Raw genomic sequence first — 20,650 nt, forward strand, 5'->3', positions numbered from 1 at the left:
ATTTTCAGGGGAGAAACGTTGGAGGGGATAGAATAGGACGTCCCTATTTTCATGGGAGAAACGTTGGAGGGGATGGAATAGGACGTCTCTATTTTCAGGGGAGAAACATTGGAGGGGATGGAATAGGATGTCCCTATTTTCAGGGGAGAAACATTGGAGGGGATGGAAGAGGACGTCCCTATTTTCAGGGGAGAAACATTGGAGGGGATGGAAGAGGACGTCCCTATTTTCAGGGGAGAAACATTGGAGGGGATGGAATAGGATGTCCCTATTTTCAGGGGAGAAACATTGGAGGGGATGGAAGAGGACGTCCCTATTTTCAGGGGAGAAACGTTGGAGGGGATGGAATAGGACGTCCCTATTTTCAGGGGAGAAATGTTGGAGGGGATGGAATAGGACGTCCCTATTTTCAGGGGAGAAACGTTGGAGGGGATGGAATAGGACGTCCCTATTTTCAGGGGAGAAACGTTGGAGGGGATGGAATAGGACGTCCCTATTTTCAGGGGAGAAACGTTGGAGGGGATGGAATAGGACGTCCCTATTTTCAGGGGAGAAAAGTTGGAGGGGATGGAATAGGACGTCCCTATTTTCAGGGGAGAAACGTTGGAGGGGATGGAATAGGACGTCCCTCTTTTCAGGGGAGAAACGTTGGAGGGGATGGAATAGGACGCCCCTATTTTCAGGGGAGAAAAGTTGGAGGGGATGGAATAGGACGTCCCTATTTTCAGGGGAGAAACGTTGGAGGGGATGGAATAGGACGCCCCTATTTTCAGGGGAGAAAAGTTGGAGGGGATGGAATAGGACGTCCCTATTTTCAGGGGAGAAACGTTGGAGGGGATGGAATAGGACGTCCCTATTTTCAGGGGAGAAACGTTGGAGGGGATGGAATAGGACGTCCCTATTTTCAGGGGAGAAACGTTGGAGGGGATGGAATAGGACGTCCCTATTTTCAGGGGAGAAATGTTGGAGGGGATGGAATAGGACGTCCCTATTTTCAGGGGAGAAACGTTGGAGGGGATGGAATAGGACGTCCCTATTTTCATGGGAGAAACATTGGAGGGCATGGAATAGGACGTCTTTATTTTCAGGGGAGAAACGTTGGAGGGGATGGAATAGGACGTCCCTATTTTCAGGGGAGAAATGTTGGAGGGGATGGAATAGGACGTCCCTATTTTCAGGGGAGAAACGTTGGAGGGGATGGAATAGGACGTCCCTATTTTCAGGGGAGAAACGTTGGAGGGGATGGAATAGGACGTCCCTATTTTCATGGGAGAAACGTTGGAGGGGATGGAATGGGACGTCCCTATTTTCATGGGAGAAATCGTGGAGGTGATGGAATGGGACGTCCCTATTTTCAGGGGAGAAACGTTGGAGGGGATGGAATGGGACGTCCCTATTTTCAGGGGAGAAACATTGGAGGGGATGGAATAGGACGTCCCTATTTTCAGGGGAGAAATGTTGGAGGGGATGGAATAGGACGTCCCTATTTTCAGGGGAGAAACGTTGGAGGGGATGGAATAGGACGTCCCTATTTTCATGGGAGAAACGTTGGAGGGGATGGAATAGGACGTCCCTATTTTCAGGGGAGAAACGTTGGAGGTGATGGAATGGGACGTCCCTATTTTCAGGGGAGAAACGTTGGAGGGGATGGAATGGGACGTCCCTATTTTCAGGGGAGAAACGTTGGAGGGGATGGAATGGGATGTCCCTATTTTCATGGGAGAAATCGTGGAGGGGATGGAATAAGATGTCCCTATTTTCAGGGGAGAAACGTTGGAGGGGATGGAATAGGACGTCCCTCTTTTCACTGGAGAAATGTTGGAGGGGATGGAATAGGACGTCCCTCTTTTCAGGGGAGAAACGTTGGAGGGGATGGAATAGGACGTCCCTCTTTTCAGGGGAGAAACGTTGGAGGGGGTGGAATAGGACGTTCCTATTTTCAGGGGAGAAATGTTGGAGGGGATGGAATAGGACGTCCCTATTTTCAGGGGAGAAACGTTGGAGGGGATGGAATAGGACGTCCCTCTTTTCAGGGGAGAAACGTTGGAGGGGATGGAATAGGACGTCCCTATTTTCAGGGGAGAAACGTTGGAGGGGCTGGATCAAGTGCAAGGCAGATCTTTATGCTTTTGTTGCAACAGAGTTCCTAATCATCATCATAAATCAATAATAAATAATATTTTATTTATATCCCGCCCTCCCCAGCCGAAGCCGGGCTCGGAGCGGCTAATCATCACCATCATCATAGAGTGAAGCATAAGAGCGACAGTGGTAGCTTCCATGGCAAAATGGCGGGTGTTCCTTCGCCACAATTCGGGGTATGCCACGAGGACGTCCACCCGGGCCCTCGCCTTCACCCCGGGGAAGGTGGTGGGGATAGCATGGCGGGGGGGACTTGTCGGCTGACACCACACTCCTTGTCAAGATGCATTAGCCCCCCACGGCCTGGCAGAGCGACGGCGCCTCCCTTGCTCCTCCGCCAAGCCACGCCGGGCGCAAGCGAAGCGCCCCTCTTCCCGCAGCCATGGCATGTCGGAAGAGATCAGCTCACTGAGGGGGAAAGATGGCGGTGGGAGTCGGCGCTGATAGATCGGGCCTGACAGCCCCTCTCCAAAGTAGATTTTTAAAAGGGTGTGGGTCCGCTGCTTACCACATTTAGGGGGTTGGGGTTTTTTTTGTTGGGGGGCACACGCCACGTGGGGCGACCCCCCCAGACGGAGAAAAACCCCGGAAAGGCTGGAAAAATTGTGGCGGCAAAGCCACAGATGCGGAAAAACGCCGCGGGGAATTCGGGATCGAAGCGGGGGAAATGTCGCGGAGGCTGTCCTTCTGTGCCTCCCCCACCAAAAAAAAAACCTTGACGGTTCGTCGGAGGCTATTTTGGAAGGGGATTTGCCTCCTTTTGGGCCTTGGACGGCTGAGGAGAACGCATGACACAATGCCCACCAATGCCCTTTTTGAGATATCCAGCTGGGTAGTGATTCTGAGGTTCCTTCGCTCCCTGGGGACCACTTGTGAATGGCTGAGAGTCCCCGGCGGACTGCTGAAATATTTTTATGCAACTGTGACATGCTAGACGCTGTGGGGTTTTTAACTGCGTTTATGCAGAGACCACATGGACCACAACTGATGCAGAGCTCAGTTTGGGTACCACCACCTTGGCAGCCAAGCCTGATGAGGAGCGGTTGAAGGAGCTGGGTCCGTTGAGCCTGGAGACTGAGAAGAAACAGGAGAGCCCTCTTCAGTATGTGCCCATATTTCAAATGTCTCCTAAAAGTTGTGTACTTCTTTTTCTCCTTTACATCTGGTGGGAGGGCGTTCCACAGGGCAGGCACCACCACCGAGAAGGCCCTCTGCCTGGTTCCCTGTAACCTCGTTTCTCGGAGGGAGGGAACCGCCAGAAGGCCCTCAGAGCTGGACCCCGGTGTCCAGGCTAGACAATGGGGGTGGAGACGCTCCTTCAGGTCTACAGGGCCGTTTAGGGCTTTCAAGGTCAGCACCAACACTTTGAATTGTGCTCGGAAATGTCCTGGGAGCCAATGTAGGTCTTTCAGAACCTGTGTTATGTGGTGTCCACGGCCGCCCCCTGTCCCCAGTCTAGCTGCCGCATTCTGGATTAGTTGTAGTTTCCGGGTGACCTTCCAAGGTAGCCTCACGGAGAGCGCATGGCAGTAGTCCAAGCGGGAGATAACCAGAGCATGCACCACTCTGGCAAGACAGTCTGTGGGCAGGGAGGGTCTCATCCTGCGTCCCAGATGGAGCTGCCCTGGACACAGAATGGACCTGTGCCTCCATGGACAGCGGTGAGTCCAAAATGACCCCCAGGCTGCACACCTGGTCCTTCGGGGGCACAGTTAGGGTGTCAGAAGCCCCTAACTTACCAGCATCCGCTTCCAGATGGGAACCAAAGTGTCTCCAAAACCAGACGTCCACTGACATGAATCCTGGCACCTCCAGCAATGGGGTAACCACGACTAGAATCAGGTCCGCCCTTCCGCTGCTTGTCCTGAGTGCACAGGACGGATGGAGGTAGATTGCTCTTGGCCATGGAGGTTCTCCTATCTCCTGTTGTGGGGTGGCGAGTGGCCCAGAGCTTTCCTCTTCACCCCCTCCTCCTCGACACACATTTCAAACAAAAACCAATTCACTTCCCGGCTCACACACATACACAAAAACAACAACAACAACAACAAAGACCGACGGTGTCCTACAAACCCACAACATCCTTTTGTTTGTTCTGCCTGGCTGGACAATAAGCGACGCTCCTTTCTCTTCTCAAAAAGCACACACAAAACACACTCTTCGCACAATACCTTGAGGACGGCCCCCACCCCATAAGGCAATGGAGTTTTTGATTTTATTTTCTTCCTCGCGGACCCCCTGCCTGTGTCTGAGGCCTGGAAAAGAGGCCTGCCACCCATTCACAGTGTTTATTATTCGCCACCAAATGGCGCAACAAATATAGATAGATAGATTTTAGTTGTTACCGGGTGGAGAAAATAATAATAAAGCATTAAGCATCCTTTTCCTCGCTCCATTTTCGGTGGCGAATCTCTGGTCCCTATTCATCTATTGCCACGGCAACCGGGATCCATCAATGGCCATCAGTGACTCAGGACAATTAGAGAGATGAAGGAAGTGGGAAAGGATGGGAGCACGAGGCAGAGATTTGGACTAGAGGGCTCCTTTACACGGCGCCATGTTCCCACCCTCAAATTATCCTCATTATTGGCGTCACCGCCGACCCTGAGAGGCCTGGTCGCTGCCCCGATTCGCGTTGCGTAAATGTGGCTGTTTGCAGGAGAGCAGCGGCCTCATTCGGGTGACCTGGAAAGATTCAGTTAGGTGGGGAGCTGCCTATCTCTCTGCAAAAACTGGAATCAGGTCACTGGGGCTTGTGGAAATGTCACAGAGATGGGAAACAGCGCCAGCCATGCTCAGAGCATGGGGATTAGCTAGTCAGAGAATCAGAAGATCTTTGAGAGAGTCTTTGAACCTCTTTTGTTGACCACCAGCATTACGCTTTCCATTTTTAAGTTGGGAATGGAGTACAGTGGTACCTCGGGTTACATACACTTCAGGTTACAGACTCCGCTAACCCAGAAATAGTGCTTCAGGTTAAGAACTTTGCTTCAGAATGAGAACAGAAATCGTGCTCCGGTGGCGCAGCGGCAGCAGGAGGCCCCATTAGCTAAAGTGGTGCTTCAGGTTAAGAACAGTTTCAGGTTAAGAACGGACCTCCGGAACGAATTAAGTACTTAACCCGAGGTACCACTGTAGTTGCTTTGGAAGACGATCGTCAGGCATCCGCACAACATGACCAGTCCAACGCTGTTGATGTTGAAGAATCATCACTTCGACACTGGAGATCTTTGCATCTTCCAGTACACTGGCCTTAGTTCGCCTGTCTTCCCAAGTGATGTGTAAAAAAATTCAGAGATCCCATTGATGGAATCTTTCGAGGAGTTGGAGATGATGTTTAGAAGCACCCACGTTTCACAAGCATAATTATTATATCTGTGGCCCACCTTCCCTTCAAGCAGGGACGCGGGTGGTGCTGTGGGTTAAACCACAGAGCCTAGGACTAGCCGATCAGAAAGTTGGCGGTTCGAATCCCCGCGGCGGGGTGAGCTCCCGTTGCTCGGTCCCTGCTCCTGCCAACCTAGCAGTTCGAAAGCACCTCAAAGTGCAAGTAGATAAATAGGTACCGCTCCGGCGGGAAGGTAAACGGCGTTTCCATGCGCTGCACTGGTTTGCCAGAAGCGGCTTAGTCCTGCTGGACACGACCCGGAAGCTGTACGCCGGCTCCCTCGGCCAGTAAAGCGAGATGAGCGCCGCAACCCCAGAGTCGGTCACGACTGGACCTAATGGTCAGGGGTCCCTTTACCTTTACCTTTCCTTCAAGGATGTGTGTTTCCTTCTCCTCACCATCTCACCCTCCCAAACAACCAGGTGGGTGGTGTGGAAGTATTATTGTTATTATCAATGCTATTTTCCTGGGGGGGGGTGAGGGGGCAGAACTCTGCATGAACACCTCTTTTCTTTGCTAGAAAAATGGCATCTACGTGAAAGTTCTGGAGAGGTTCTGGAACTGAGTCCAGGTGAGTTTCCCCTGGTTGCTGTTGTTACGATTGTGCCCAGCAACAGACCAGTAGGCAATGGTGCTACTGCAAAAAGAGAGTCCTTATAACCAGTAGTGATGTATGGAAGTGAGAGCTGGACCATCAAGAAGGCTGATTGCTGAAGAATGGATGCTTTTGAATTCTGGTGCTGGAGGAGACTCTTGAGAGTCCCATGGACTGCAAGAAGATCAAATGTATCCATTCTTAAGGAAATCAGCCCTGAGTGCTCACTGGAAGGACAGATCCTGAAGCTGAGGCTCCAAGACTTTGGCCACCTCAGGAGAAGAGAAGACTCCCTGGAAAAGACCCTGATGTTGGGAAAGATGGAGGGCACAAGGAGAAGGGGACGACGGAGGATGAGATGGTGGGACAGTGTTCTCAAAGCGACCAGCATGAGTTTGACCAAACTGCGGGAGGCAGTGGAAGACAGGAGGGCCTGGTGTGCTCTGGTCCAGGGGGTCACGAAGAGGCGGACACGACTAAACGACTAAACAACAACAACAATAACCAGTCGACAGCCTGGCTGCAGAAATATAGATCATACAAGGCGTGGTCGGAAAGTTCAGCGAACGGTCACAGAAACCGGACAGCGAGACATATTCGAACATGCAATTGGCATTGGAAACCGACAAAACGCTTGCCATTGTGTATAGAGATGAAGGTGTAACTTCATTGCATAGTGTTCGGCTAGAAGACCACACAGGGGTCCCAATTCTACGACTCTATAATTTATTTGAGCGCCGGGTTCCCTCACAACTCTACGGCTCTGTAATTTATTATGCCAGGGGAAGTGATTTTGGAAACATCTGTGCAAAAATTGGATACCAACCTCAGGATATGCGGAGAACTTCCTTGAGGGAGAAAGGAAAGGAAAGGAAAAGGAAAAGGAGTGTGGAGGACTGAATTTGAAACCGGTAAAATTAGAAGCTGGTCGAAGCCAAAAATCACGTCTTCCACTATCCCTGTTCTCATTCTTATTTCATTTTGTACAATCTGTGCACCACTCGCTTGTAAAAAAAAGCAACAACACCTTGAGGCAGTTTAAAAGAATAAAAATAATTAGATGGCAGGTTAAAACGATCCCTGGAGAAGGTATTTGGGTACGTCTTACCTGGAATAGGGGACAGCAAATGCAGAGTCCTTCTGTATGACTTTGTTGGCAAAATTTAGGAGCCAAGGTCGAGTTATCAAGTTCAGGTTCAAGTTCAGGTCTGGCTGATAAATTCAGATTTATTCGAAAGCCACGTTTTTTATTCTCCACTGCCGCCATCTGCTGGTCGCTTCGAGAACACTGTCCCACCATCTCGTCCTCTGTCGTCCCCTTCTCCTTGTGCCCTCCATCTTTCCCAACATCAGGGTCTTTTCCAGGGAGTCTTCTCTTCTCATGAGGTGGCCAAAGTCTTGGAGCTTCAGCTTCAGGATCTGTCCTTCCAGTGAGCACTCAGGGCTGATTTCCTTCCGAATGGAGAGGTTTGATCTTCTTGCAGTCCATGGGACTCTCAAGAGTCTCCTCCAACACCATAATTCAAAGCATCCATTCTTCGGCCATCAGCCTTCTTGATGGTCCAGCTCTCACTTCCATACATCACTACTGGGAAAACCATAGCTTGAACTATACGGACCTTTGTTGGCAAGGTGATGTCTCTGCTTTTTAAGATGCTGTCTAGGTTTGTCATTGCTTTTCTCCCAAGAAGCAGGCGTCTTTTAATTTCATGACTGCTGTCACCATCTGCAGTGATCATGGAACCCAACGATCCCATTGATCCATGAAGGAGATATAATGTTTTAGGTAACGATATAACCAGGACAGGAAATGAAGCGAAATGCAAAGATGCAAAGTTTACCGTAATTTTGCAAACCCGTCGGACAGGAGGGAGGGAAGTCAATAGGTTCAGTCAAGCCAGAGAGACAAAATAAGAGGGTACGAAGTGATTATAAACTGATTAAAATCATTTCTAAGACTCTCAGGCTACCCAGCGTAACCTTTGGAACTCCCTGCTGGTATTGGGAATCTCTTAGATTTTCGGCATCTATTTAAGATAGGGGAACAAACCCACCTCCTTTGGCCGCTGTCGGTGCTTTGTTTATCGGCGATGGATATCGAGGAATCGCAGAGTCGGGTGGGACCCCCTGAGATCATCCAGCTGAACCCCCTGCGAGGCAGGAATCTCAGACAAAACACCCGTTATCGACAGCCACCCATCGACAACCTCCAAGAAACGAGAGTACGAAATATCCCGACGGTTTTAAAGTAGAATTGTCGTTTTTTCCCTTGTTTTTATCTTTTCGTCAAACTGCTCCGAGGTCTTTTGTGTGTCTGTTTTGCATCCAAGCGGAAATGAAAAACGAATTTGTTCCACTTCTTCAGATTTGGTGCATGAACACGAAAGCTTATACCAATAACAAACTTAGTTGGTCTCTAAGGTGCTACTGGGCATTTTTATTTTTTAATATGTTTTGACTGCGTCAGACCAACACGACTACCTACCTGAATCTAGAATTTGTTTCACGTTATTTCATTCTAAGGTTCATCGCCTCCCTTCACTCCAAGGAGTTCAGTTATCTGATTCTATCCCAAGTGAATTTTTATTGTTTTCCTTACATATTCTTTTCCAACAAATTGTCATAGCACCATACATTCCCTTAGACTCTGCCGAGTCGCGACCCCCCTCCCTCCCCACAACTGGTATATTTATCCTCTTTCCATCAGGCACATCATTCTCATATTAGTACTATTATACATTGGAGGTATTATGTCAATCCTGCTAGTGTCTTGACCTCTTTACAATTCTTCTTTAAATATTCAATAAATTTACTCCAGTTATTTTGGTATCTTTCATCTCCCTGGTCCCGGATCCTCCCTGACAGTTTGGCAAGTTCTGCATATTCTGTCAACTTCGCCTGCCACTCCTGAATAGTTGGTATATCTTGTACTTTCCATCTTTAGGCCAGAAGGGTCCTCGCGGCAGCTGTAGCATACATGAACAAATTTTGATCTTCTATTTTAATTTCTGTTCCTTTTAAGCCTAATAGACACCAGTTACCTGATTCTAAGGTTCATTCAAGGAGTTCAAGGTTGTGTGAATGTTTCTCTTTCCGACGACCCTGTGAGCTCTGCCTAGTCGCCTGGGTCACTGCCAGCGATTTATGAGTTATGTGCTTTGATTCATGGGGACAGAAAGTTTCTTAAAACTGGGATGCCGAGACTCACTGCCCATTGGAAAGTCAGTGAGGGGGCGATTAGAATTTAAGGCTCGAAACAAGTTTTAAAAGTACAATGGGACCTTGGTTCTCAAATGCCACAAACCCAGAAGTGAGTGTTCCGGTTTTCAAACGTTTTTTGGAAGCCGGACGTCCGACGCGGCTGTCAGTTATCGTTTCCGGGGCGCCTGCGCCAATCAGAAGCCGCTCCTCGGTTTCCGAACATTTCAGAAGTCAAACGGACTTCCGGAATGGAATAAGTTTGGCGCTTTTGTTTTCGCTCTTTATTTTGCATTTTTGTTTTTGTGGCTTTTTCGGTTCATTTGTTTTTGTGACTGTGGGGAACCCAGTTCAGCTACTGATGGATTGACTGTGCGCATGTGGAAAGGGATAAAAGACTATCATGAGTGCAGTAAGAAAAAGATATATTTTAATTTTTATCATCTACAATACTGTCCTATTTATTTTATAGTACAGCGCATTGATTATTGCTTTCATTTTATGGATCGATGGTCTGTCTCGTTAGCAAAATTCACATTAAATGGCTGTTTTAGGGGTTGTTCTTAAAAGTCTGGAACGGGTTAATCCGTTTGAATTACTTTTTATTGGAAAGCATGCCTTGCTTATGGAACGGACTTCGAGAATGGATTAAGTTTGAGAACCAAGGTACCACTGTATCATATATGAATATCTCATAAGCGTAAATGTCTCTAACGGACGTTAGCTTGTGAGGTTGCCAAATGCACACATTGGCCGCAGCGCCTCTGCTTATTCGGGTTGCCAACTTACCAAGGGACCCAGGTGCATTTTTAAATTTTCTGGCAATGTGGCTTGACAAGAGTTCCCAGGGCCAGACATTTGGCCCCCTCAATGCTAGGATGTTCCCCCCAGAATCTGTTGCAAGGCACGATACATGCTTAAACTTTGAAAGTTGACCCACAATAACGCCCAGACCCGACCCCGCCGGCTGCACGACGCAAGTGCCTCATCGGTAGCAAAAAAAGTCTTTATTCTTCTTATTGTTTTATTCTTATTATTAAGAAGGCTCTGAAAGTTCAAAAAAATAAATCTCTGTATACAATTCTCATAATCGGCAAGTGAGATCACCAAATATATATATGAGAAGAACTTTAGCCGCGGTCGGGTTAAAGCTCCGGCCCCTGTCCCAGCTCCCCCCCTCCTCCCCCCTTCTTTAAAAAATAAAATATATTTTAGTTCTTAAAATTTATTCAATAAAGTAAATTATTCTCCCCTAGAAATTCCCTACATATACACAGAAGTAAAAAATAAAAGTTTTCTTTTTTAAAAAAACAAAACAAAACCCAGGCCGAGAAAAAGAAAAACGAGAGATAATGGGGTGTAACCAAGCCCCTACTCTTGAGTAGGCCCATTGAAATTAATGGACTCATTCGTTTAAATGGGTCTAACCCCGGATACAGGCAATTTTTCCTTTCTGTGTGTGCGTATTCATGACTTAAATTAGCATAAGGGGCAATTCGCCCCCATAGATTCACCCATCTTTTCCGATCGTGGTGAAACCCCCAAATCACCTCCCCACTTCTCTTCTCGTGGATTTTTTTGGAGGGAGGACAGCGGGTTTTTCTTTGTCTTACCAACAAAAATTATATATGTATGTCCACCTAAATATGTCTGAGCTCTAATGTTAGCTATAACTGGAGAAGACTCATTGCAAAAAAAACAAGAGTTTGATGCAATTTAAACCCACTGAAGGGGTTTACTCTGCGTACGGCTAAGGAAGATAGACACATCGGGCTGGATCGGGCATTTACACAGAGTAGACCCATTGCGATCCATGGGCATGGCCAACGTCAGCCCGGGGACATGAATAACGGCTGCATTTGTGGCACCACAAAGTCCTGGGAAGCGTAGTTTGTTCAGGGCCCGGCCCCCTTTGGAAAAAACTACAATTCCCAGAGTTCACTGGGAAGAGGGGCTGGTTGCCAAACTACTTTGGGAACTGTAGCGCCGAGAGGGTCTCCTAGCAACTCTCACCGCTGTAAAACTATATTTCCCGGAATCCTCAGGACTGTTAAAAGGGGCGCCGTTCTGCTTTAAATGCATGGTTGTGGATTTGGCCCGTTGACAGAGGTTCTGCAGAACTGAGCCGAATGCAATCCACAAACCCAGAACCGCAGACCACCCCCCCAAAAAATAAATATGTATATGCAAAAATATTAATAGACTGTGTTCTCGATTAAAGAATATCATCCGTGGCCCCTTTCATAGTGCATGCGGACCTCGGTTTTCGCTCGGTGCGTTAGTGTTCGTAAAAAAAGAGAGAACGAAAATACTGCTATTTGGAGGAAATGTTTGCGCCCGGATTGAGTTAAAGCTATCCTGTAAACAATATTGTTTTAAAATATATTTCCGTCGGCCCAACTCTTGAGATCGGCGCGGCGCTTCCATCCCCGCCCTCCCGCTCCCCCAAATCCATTTCATTCCCCTCCCGCCCGCCTCCAAATCTCGTTTATTACGCAGCGAAGGCGTAACTTACGGTTGCATTTGGGGCGCCCCTCTCCCTCCCTGTGTTTGTGTGTGCTTTTTTTATATATATAAAAAACGTTGATAGAAACAGTTTGGAAGTTCGCAAAAAGCCGGCCGTGTTTTCGTAAAAGGGGGTGGGGAAAGGGGGCCGCAGGACCCCCCGGGAACCCGCCGCGCCTATGAGAAAATGTGGATGGCTTGCGTGGCGGGTGTGTGGCAGGCCGGGCACTCGGGGTCGGAGCGGCCGCAGATCCGCATGGCGCACTCCATGCAGAAGAGGTTGTGGCCGCAGGGCACCAAGGCGGCAATCACCTCGCTCTCAAAACAGATCATGCACTCGCGGGAAGCTTTGCGCGGGCCCTCGGAGCCGGTGGAGTCGGTGGGGGAGCCTGACGCGGCCGAGAGGCTCCCGGGCAGCGACGACGACGACGACGAGTAGCCCGTGCTGTTAGAGAAGGATGAGAGGGAGCCCTGCGGCGGCAGCCAGGGGGCGGCGCTGACCGGATCGCTCGGGATCCGGCGAGCCAGCGGGTGCTCCAGGGCTGCCGCGGCCTCTGGGAAGGTGGGCGAGTGCCGTGGCGTGCTTTTGCGCCGCTGTGAAGCGCCACTGTGAGAGGAGGAGGAAGACCGGCTGAAGGCCTGGAGCGGGTCGGCAGGGGGCTCGAACGGAGACCAGATGTGGGCCGGCGCCGCCAGCTCCAAGGGGAGGAAGTCGAAGGCAAAATCGCCGTCATCTGAGCCCAGAGCGTCGCTGAAGGGGAAGCTGCCGGAGCCGCCGCCGAACGGGCTGCTGGGGGCTCCGTCGGGAACGGGGCCGCCGAAATAGGTCTCCGCCGGGGAAGCGTTGCTGCGGAGGCCGGGTAGGGCACGGCGGGCCGGATTGGGAGCTTTGGACCACAGGCTGGAGGGTCCGCCGGACAGGAGGTCCAAGCAGACGTCGGTGCCGTTGGAGTGGAAGTCGTTGTCGGCGTTGACGTCGACGAAGGAGCCGGTGCGCATGGTGATGTGGGCCTCGATTTCCTCCCGCGCCCGGTCGACGTTCTCGGGCATGCCGGTCACCTCGAAGACGGGCTCCTTGTCTCGGCTGGGGGTCACGATGTACGTGTGGGTCTGCTGCTGGATGCGTTTGATGGTGGAGCCTTTGGGGCCCACAACCAGGCCCACCACTCGGTACGGGACACGGACCTGGATGGTCGTCTGTCCCGGGAGGTTCGGAGGGCCGAGGATCGAGCCCCCCGTGCCGCTGGCTTTGTTCCGCGTGGCTCGGATCATGGAGAAATGTTCGGCGGCCGAAAGGATCTCGCGCTTGGCCATTTCTACATCCTCTTTCCTCCCCGTCACGATGAAGACCGGCTCCTCGCCTCGAACCGGGGTCTTGATGTAGGTGTTGGTTTTTGCCCGCAAGGCTTTGATCTTGCACCCTGGAGCCGGGCGGAAGAGAAACGGTCGAAATGTTAGCTCTCGGTCGAAATATACGTTCAAAAGTACCGTATTTTTCACTCTACAAGACACTATAGGACGCACCAGACCACAAGACGCACCTCATTTTTGGAAGAGGAAAACAAGAAAAAAAAATATTCTGAATCTCGGAAGCCAGAACAGCAAGAGGGATCGCTGCGCAGCGAAAGCAGCAATCCCTCTTGCTGTTCTGGCTTCTGGGATAGCTGCACAGCCTGCATTCGCTCCATAAGACGCACACACATTTCCCCTTACTTTTTAGGAGGGAAAAAGTGAGTCTTATAGAGCAAAAAATACGGTACTTTCCCAAGAAAACCAGCATCCTTAAAGATGTTAGATTGTTTTTCTGTGCCACAACTGCAGCTAGAATTTGGTTAGCTAAGAATTGGAAAACACAAGAAGTCCCAACAGTGGAGGAATGGCAGATGAAGATGATGGACTTTTCGGAGCTAGCTGACCTGACCGGAAGAGTCCGCGACCAGGAGGAGGAGGAGGACCAGAAGGAATGGATGAAATTCAAAGACTATTTAGTTAAATATGCTAAGATAACTTAACTGGGAACACTTGCAAATATCAGATAGGCTTAGGATTTAAACAGGTGATGTTAGAGAATAAAATGTTTAAAGTCAAAATGAAAAGAAAGAATGATGCTAACCGATTAAGTTAAATTTTATGAGAAATTTAGTTTTGGAAAACTGTTACACTCAAATTCAGCCAGGGGGATTAGAGGAAGTCACCTAACAATGTTATGAAGATTGGATTAAGTATAGATAAGATTTATGCTTGTTTGTTTGTTTTAAAATTTTTGGAAAATCAATAAAAAAAATTGAAAGAAAGAAAGAAAGAAAGAAAACCAGCGTCCTTTTTGATTGGGGATAATTCAGACCGAATTACCCAGGTGTCAAAAATGGTTATCTATGTATGTCACTACTGCGGCTAGGGCCGGATTTAGGTTTGATGAGGCCCTCAGCTACTGAAGGGAATGGGGCGCTTTCTATGTCCAGCTGTCCTTTGTCAACGACAAATTGCCGCTGTTTTGTGTGTGTTGAAAATATGCTATATGGTCATTTATGGAGCTAATAGGTATCTCAAGCCATTTGCACATGACAAAATATGTATTTTATCAAAGTAATGGTTTTTGCTGAAATACAATTAAGAAGAAGTATATTAATAGTGAAATGCAATTAAGAAGAAGCATATTAATAGTGAAATGCAATTAAGAAGAAGCATATTAACAGTGAAATAATTATTACGCTCTAACTTAAAATGATTTTTTTTATGCACGACAAACTTAATGATGCAAACACATTGGCATTTGGCAATAACAAAAGTTCCTTTAGAAACACAGTTTACAAAGACTCATCATCTAGTCTCTGGAAACTTGCTATAACATGAAATAATAATAATACTGACATCGCAGGAGCCTACGCAACACAAAACACTGTTGCTGTATGGAGGTTTTATTTCATTTGCTTTTTATCTTAGATTTTGGAAATGTACATCCAGGTGTTTTTTTCCCCTTCAATTTTTGGGGGACCCCCAAGAGAGTGGGGCTCTAAGCTAGAGCTTGTTTAGCTTCTACGTAAATCTGGTACTGAACCCAATGCATCTCCCCACCCTCCTCTTCCGTGTAAAAAAAAATTGAAGCTGGACATAGACTAAATTTAAGATGGGCGTGGCCTAGGGGGTGGGGAAAGGGGTAGGTGTGCTCCCGGAGCGGTCCAATCAGAAGCAGGGAGCGTGATGTCACTGCTTTCGAGACAGCGTGGACCTCTCACAAAGGGAACAAAGCGAAGATTAAACAAAGGGGAGGGGGCGTGTTGAGAGATGCACCCCCCCCAAAAAAAACATGTTAGGGGGAAAATAAGAAAATATAAAAACAGCCAAGCAAAACCCCAAAGCGAGAAGTTGGGAATTCAGGAAGATTGCACAGGAGCTGAAGGAACAAGGCAAGGAAAGGTTGCAGCATAAGGGAAGCCCAGCCTTAGATATATAGAGATTTGGGGAAATGCTGGGGGTGTGTGTGTGGAATTGCACGTCACAACCGGTTCCACGCTTAAAGCAGGAAGGGTGTTCCATTTTGGGTTATTTTTTTGCAAACCCTAAACATATGCTTTAAAACTAGGTTTGCTTTCATCCGTATTTTATTTTTGCAAAAAGCAAAGGGGCGGTGGTTTAATATTCAGCCTACTCCCCTTTCTAGGCCATTTAAAAAAAAAAATCTATCTTCCTTTTGCAAGCAGGGAATCAAACACACATCAGGGTTTGTTTTTTAAAAAAGAGAGGGGTTTTGTTTTGAAAAGGTGAAGTTTGGAAGTCAAAACACAAGACAAAGACGTAAAATGGCAACACCAAGGTCCATCAAGAATTTTGGGAGGGTTTCTTTGGGAGGTGGGGAAATGACCGATGGCAAAGTTAGTCCTACTCAGAGTAAGCCCACTGAAATCCAGGCCCGTTCGTTCTAGGCCCATCGACCCTGAGCAGAGCTCAATCGGATGCCACCCTTTTTTATTTTAATTTTAATTTCAGTGGAAGGTTCAAAAGGTTCAACAGTTTTACCTGGGTCGTATTGGGAGCCAAACCTTGCACACAGGCTGGCATGGGTCTCCCAGAGAGGAGGGAATCCAGCCCCCCCCTTCCAATATCAAAAATCTCTTGCCCAAATCTCTCTTTCTGTGTCTCTCCTTTTTATAAAAGCGAGGGCAGGTCTGAACAGATATAAAAAGAGACACTGATTTATTTCGCTTTGGGATGGGGAAAAAGTCAAGCGCTCCCCAAACTCCCTTCCCTTCCCTTCTCGCTGTTCCTAGGATACAGAAGAACAAAAGGATTTGGGGTTTGTGTGGGGTTTCCCCCCCCCCAGTCACCCCAAAGCAGAAATGGGATAGGCCTAGAGTTTAAAGCAGTTCCTGGCTTGGGGGAATCTTTAGAGGCCTTAAAATCTGAGAGAAAAAGCTCTACAGGGCTGCGTTTATAAACTCAGGTGATAAGTAATTTGGTGGGGGTATTTTTTTGGGGGGGGGGAGGAAGTCACAGAGAGGTAAACTCCCTCCCTCAATTTCTATCCTACGTTGAAAAACGGTAACCATATATTTATGTTAGACCATTTTTTGTAGGAGGAGTGTCCTCTAGCTTAGCTCCCAATATCCCCCCCCCCCCCGGAAGCATGCCTGTCCTCTAATTCCACCCTCCCTCCACGAAAATCCCATTTCCAAGAGAGAGAGAAATGGCTCTGGCCTTGGGATTTTTCTTCCTAAGGCGCTGCCTAGAAGATGCCCATTTTATTTCTTGGTTAAAAGAAAGTTAAGGGGAGAGAGAGGGGGGGCAGGCCGCACTGAAAACACAGGCCACCCCCATGCAAAAAATAATAATAATGACCACTCCCCCCCCCAAAGGAAACTCACAAGTGAGTTGTACCAAGTGGGTGTCTTGGCAATGCAAGTGGGGTATAAATAGTAAAATTATTATTTGTGCATTTCGGAAAGGGTCTCCATGTCATGGCTCCTCACCTGCTGGGCTCCTGTTCCAAGGTGGGCAAAGCAAACCAGCGCCCCCCCCCCAACACCCACCCCAGGGGTTCCCCATTAATTGCAGCTTTTATGGTTTACCTTGCCTGCCCACAATTTCGGCCACATGTTCTGAGCTGGGCACGGAGACGCACTCGGTCATGTTGACGCTCCTCTTGCGGCTTCCGATGCTGCCCAGGTGCTGCCCGGCCAGCAGGGGGGGCTGCGGGGCGTGGGGGGGCCCCAAGTGGGCCGGGAAGGCCCCAAAGATCTCGGGGGCCGGCGGGGCGCTGCCGACTTCGGGGCCCAGGAGGTGCAGAGCCGCCGCTCCTCCTGCTCCTCCGGCATAGGCAAAGCGGTCCAGCCCCTCTGCCTCTTCCAGAATCGGTCCATGCTCTCCATCCTTCTCAGGATGCTGATGTTGCTGCTGCGCCGCCGCATCCTCCTCCTCCTCTTCTCCTCCTCTACCCTCCTCCTCAGCCTTTCCTCTAGCCGCTTCCTCCTCCTCCTTAGCCAAGCCCAAGATGGAGAGCTGGTCCAGGGCGAAGCGGAGAGCGGCCGAGGGGTCCTCCTCTTCTTCCTCTTCTTCTCCATCATCTGCATCCTCATCCCTCTGGTGGTCCTCCGTCGCAGGAGGAGAAGGATGCTCTGAGAGGTCTCCCTTGGGCAGGAGGATGCTGTTGGGGTCGAAGCAAGCGGGGGGCAGGATCTGGGGGTTCAGCAGCAGGCTGCCCAAGCCGGGAGGGGGGCAGCAGGTGCCGGGCCCCCCCTCCAGCTGGTAGAGGGCGCTGGGCATGGCAGGCCCCCGACCCCCTCCTCCCTCTCCCTCCTCCTCCTCCTCTTCCTCCTGCTGGCCCCCCAGCCTGGGACCCCCGGCTTTTGGGGGGCTGCGCACCGCCCCCAGCCGCCGCCCGCCTTTGCGCGCGCCCCAGCCCCTTCGCCCAGCCCCCCTCTTTTGTTTGCAAGCCCATCCAAGGAAGGAGGAGGAGAGAGAGAGAGAGAGAGAGGGAGGGAAGGAAGGAAGGAAGGAGGAGGAGAAGGAGGAGGGGAGCCCAGCCAGCTGCCCCGCACCCACCAGGCGCCCGAGCCTCGCCCCGCGACGCCCGCGCGTCACCCGGTGCCCAACAATGAGAGCCGGCGCCGGGAGGAGCGGCCGGGAGCGCGCATGCGCCCAAGGGGGGGGGGGAGAAGCAGGGGGAGGGCAAATCACAGCCACGCCCTCCTCGCCTCCCCCCTCCGCCGCCCTGGACTCTTGGGGGGCAACTGGCAGGGGTTGGGGGGCGATTGCTGCTGCTGCTGCGGGTCGTCTGTCTGTCTGTCTTTTTCTTTCTTTCTTTTTCTCCCCCTCCCTCCCTCTGTCCCTGCTTCATTCCTTCCCTCCCTTTCCTTCCCTCCCTCTCTTTACTTCCAACCTTCCTCCCTATCCTTCCTTCCTTCCCTTTTTCCTTTAGCCCCTTCCGTCCCTTTCCTTCCTTCCTTCTCTCCCTCCCTTTCCTTTCATCCTTCCTTCCTTCCCTTTCCTTTCATCCTTCCTTCCCTTTTTCCTTTAGCCCCTTCCGTCCCTTCCTTCTCTCCCTTTCCTTTCATCCTTCCTTCCTATCTCTATCTTTCCTTCCCTTCTTTCTCCCTTTCCTTTCATCCTTCCTTCCTTCCCTTTAGCCTTTAGCCCCTTCCACCCCTTTTTCATCCTTCCTTCTCTCCCTCCCTTTCCTTCCATCCTTCTCTTTCTCCTTCAGCCCCTTCCTCCCCACTTCCCTTCCATCCCTCCCTTTTTCCTTCCTCCCCTTTCCTTCCTTCTCTCCCTCCCTCCCTCTTTGCTTTCATCCCTCCTCCCTTCCCTTTCTCCTTCAGCCCCTTCCCACTTTCCTTCCTTCCCTTTTCTCCCTCCCTCCTCTTTTTTAAAGGATGCTGATGCCATCTAAAAGGAAGCTGGGCATTTTAGAGTGGTGTCTGTCCGTTTCCCTCCAATTACTTACAGAAGGATTCCAGATCTAGCAGGGTATACACACACACACACACACACACTTTTTGTGTGTGCTTTGGGCTACATAAGGAAGCTGCCTCATGCAGAAGCCCACAGGGTCCACGTGCAGAAATATTTCCCACCTTGGCTATTAGCGATTCTCTTTCCGTGGCAAAAGGACAGTCCCACCCCTATTTAGATGCCAAGACTGGACCTCTCCCTGGGACCAAGCTTTGTACCTACTACTTTCGTGTGTTCTGTGCACTGTGCCGTTATTTTAACTGATCACAGTTTAGGAATTCTTTATTGTAACTGACAAGTGCAAGCTGTTCTAATTATTATTTGTGGATATTTAATTTTGCCGCTCACCATTCTATTCTAATGGATTGTCAAATGCTGCTTTATTTGATAGTTGTTTATTTTAAAGTTACTGTGATGACTTTTGGTATTGGATCAGATTGTTACATTGTTCTGCCTGGACACGGAGGTCCAGCTCCGAGGGCCTCCTGGCGGTTCCCTCCCTGCGAGAAGTGAGGTTGCAGGGAACCAGGCAGAGGGCCTTCTCGGTGGTGGCACCCTCCCTTCAGATGCCAAGGAGATAAACAACTACCGTATTTTTCCTTCTATAACACGCAGATTTTTTCTCCTAAAAAGGAAGGGGAAATGTCTGTGCGTGTTATGGAGCGAATATGTGGTCCCTGGAGCCAAATGGTGCAAGGGGAGGCAAAAAAAAAGCAGGCAAAAATCGCGTGTCTCCTAGAAGGAAAAGCTGAAAAGAGGAAGTGGCTGCTTTCCTGCATTCTGCCTCAGGGTCTTACTGCCCACCCATCTGTTTCCTTGCTGTGTTTGCTCAAACGGAACAAAGAGCAGGGAAAGCCCCTCCCCTCCAGGCAAGCAGAAGGGAAAGCTCCGTGCAGGAGGGAGAGAGCGCGCGTGCGAGCTGGCTGGCTTGGGTGGGTAGGTGAGGGAAAACTTTTGCCTTCCTTTCCTCCCTCCCGTTATACCCGTCCTGCATTCTTAGCCAGCTGCTTCTCTGCACACCCCTCTCGTGCTCCTTGTCCGTTCTGTGTTTTTCCTTCCCTCCCCACTTAAAATGTGGTTAAAAAGCATGGATCCACATGGATCCTCAGGATCTTTGCATTGGGTCACCCCAAATTCACCATCAGATCACATAGCATGTCCATGGCTACAGCCTGCCCCCAAAAATCACGCACCCACTGTTGCCTGAGGCTGCAATGGTGCAAAAACGTGGTTAAAAAGCATGGATCCACATGGATCCTCAGGATCTTTGCATTAGGTCAGCCCAAATTCACCATCAGATCACATAGCATGTCCATGGCTACAGCCTGCCCCCCCAAAATCACGCACCTACTGTTGCCTGGGGCTGCAATGGTGCAAAAACGTGGTTAAAAGGCATGGATCTACATGGATCCTCAGGATCTTTGCATTAGGTCAGCCCAAATTCACCATCAGAGCACATAGCATGTCCATGGCTACAGCCTGCCCCCCAAAAATCACGCACCCACTGTTGCCTGAGGCTGCAATGGTGCAAAAACGTGGTTACAAAGCATGGATCTACAGGGATTCTCAGGATTTTTGCATTGGGTCACCCCAAATTCATCATCAGAGCACATAGCATGTCCATGGCTACAGCCTGCCCCCCAAAAATCACGCACCCACTGTTGCCTGGGGCTGCAATGGTGCAAAAACGTGGTTACAAAGCATGGATCCACAGGGATTCTCAGGATTTTTGCATTGGGTCACCCCAAATTCACCATCAGATCACATGTCTGTGGCCACAGCATGAAGCACAAAAATGATACATTCACTGTTTCATTCAGAATGTTTTTTCCCTTGTTTTCCTCCTCTAAAAACGATGTGCGTGTTATGGTCAG

General features: G+C 49.7%; 1 protein-coding gene across 1 annotated transcript; it reads right to left on the reverse strand.

Annotated features, from left to right (window-relative positions):
* Positions 1-11,919: 11,919 nt before the first annotated feature.
* Positions 11,920-17,690, reverse strand: MEX3D (mex-3 RNA binding family member D). Its single transcript, XM_083720105.1, has 2 exons — positions 16,895-17,690; positions 11,920-13,249 (listed from the first exon to the last, which is right to left on the reverse strand). Exons 1-2 carry the CDS (start codon positions 17,586-17,588, stop codon positions 12,006-12,008), a joined length of 1,938 nt encoding a protein of 645 aa, XP_083576231.1. The 5' UTR covers positions 17,589-17,690; the 3' UTR covers positions 11,920-12,005.
* Positions 17,691-20,650: the final 2,960 nt, after the last annotated feature.

This window comes from Podarcis gaigeae (assembly GCF_964106915.1).
Source record: "Podarcis gaigeae genome assembly, chromosome: 18".
Classification (NCBI taxonomy): Eukaryota; Metazoa; Chordata; class Lepidosauria; order Squamata; family Lacertidae; genus Podarcis; species Podarcis gaigeae.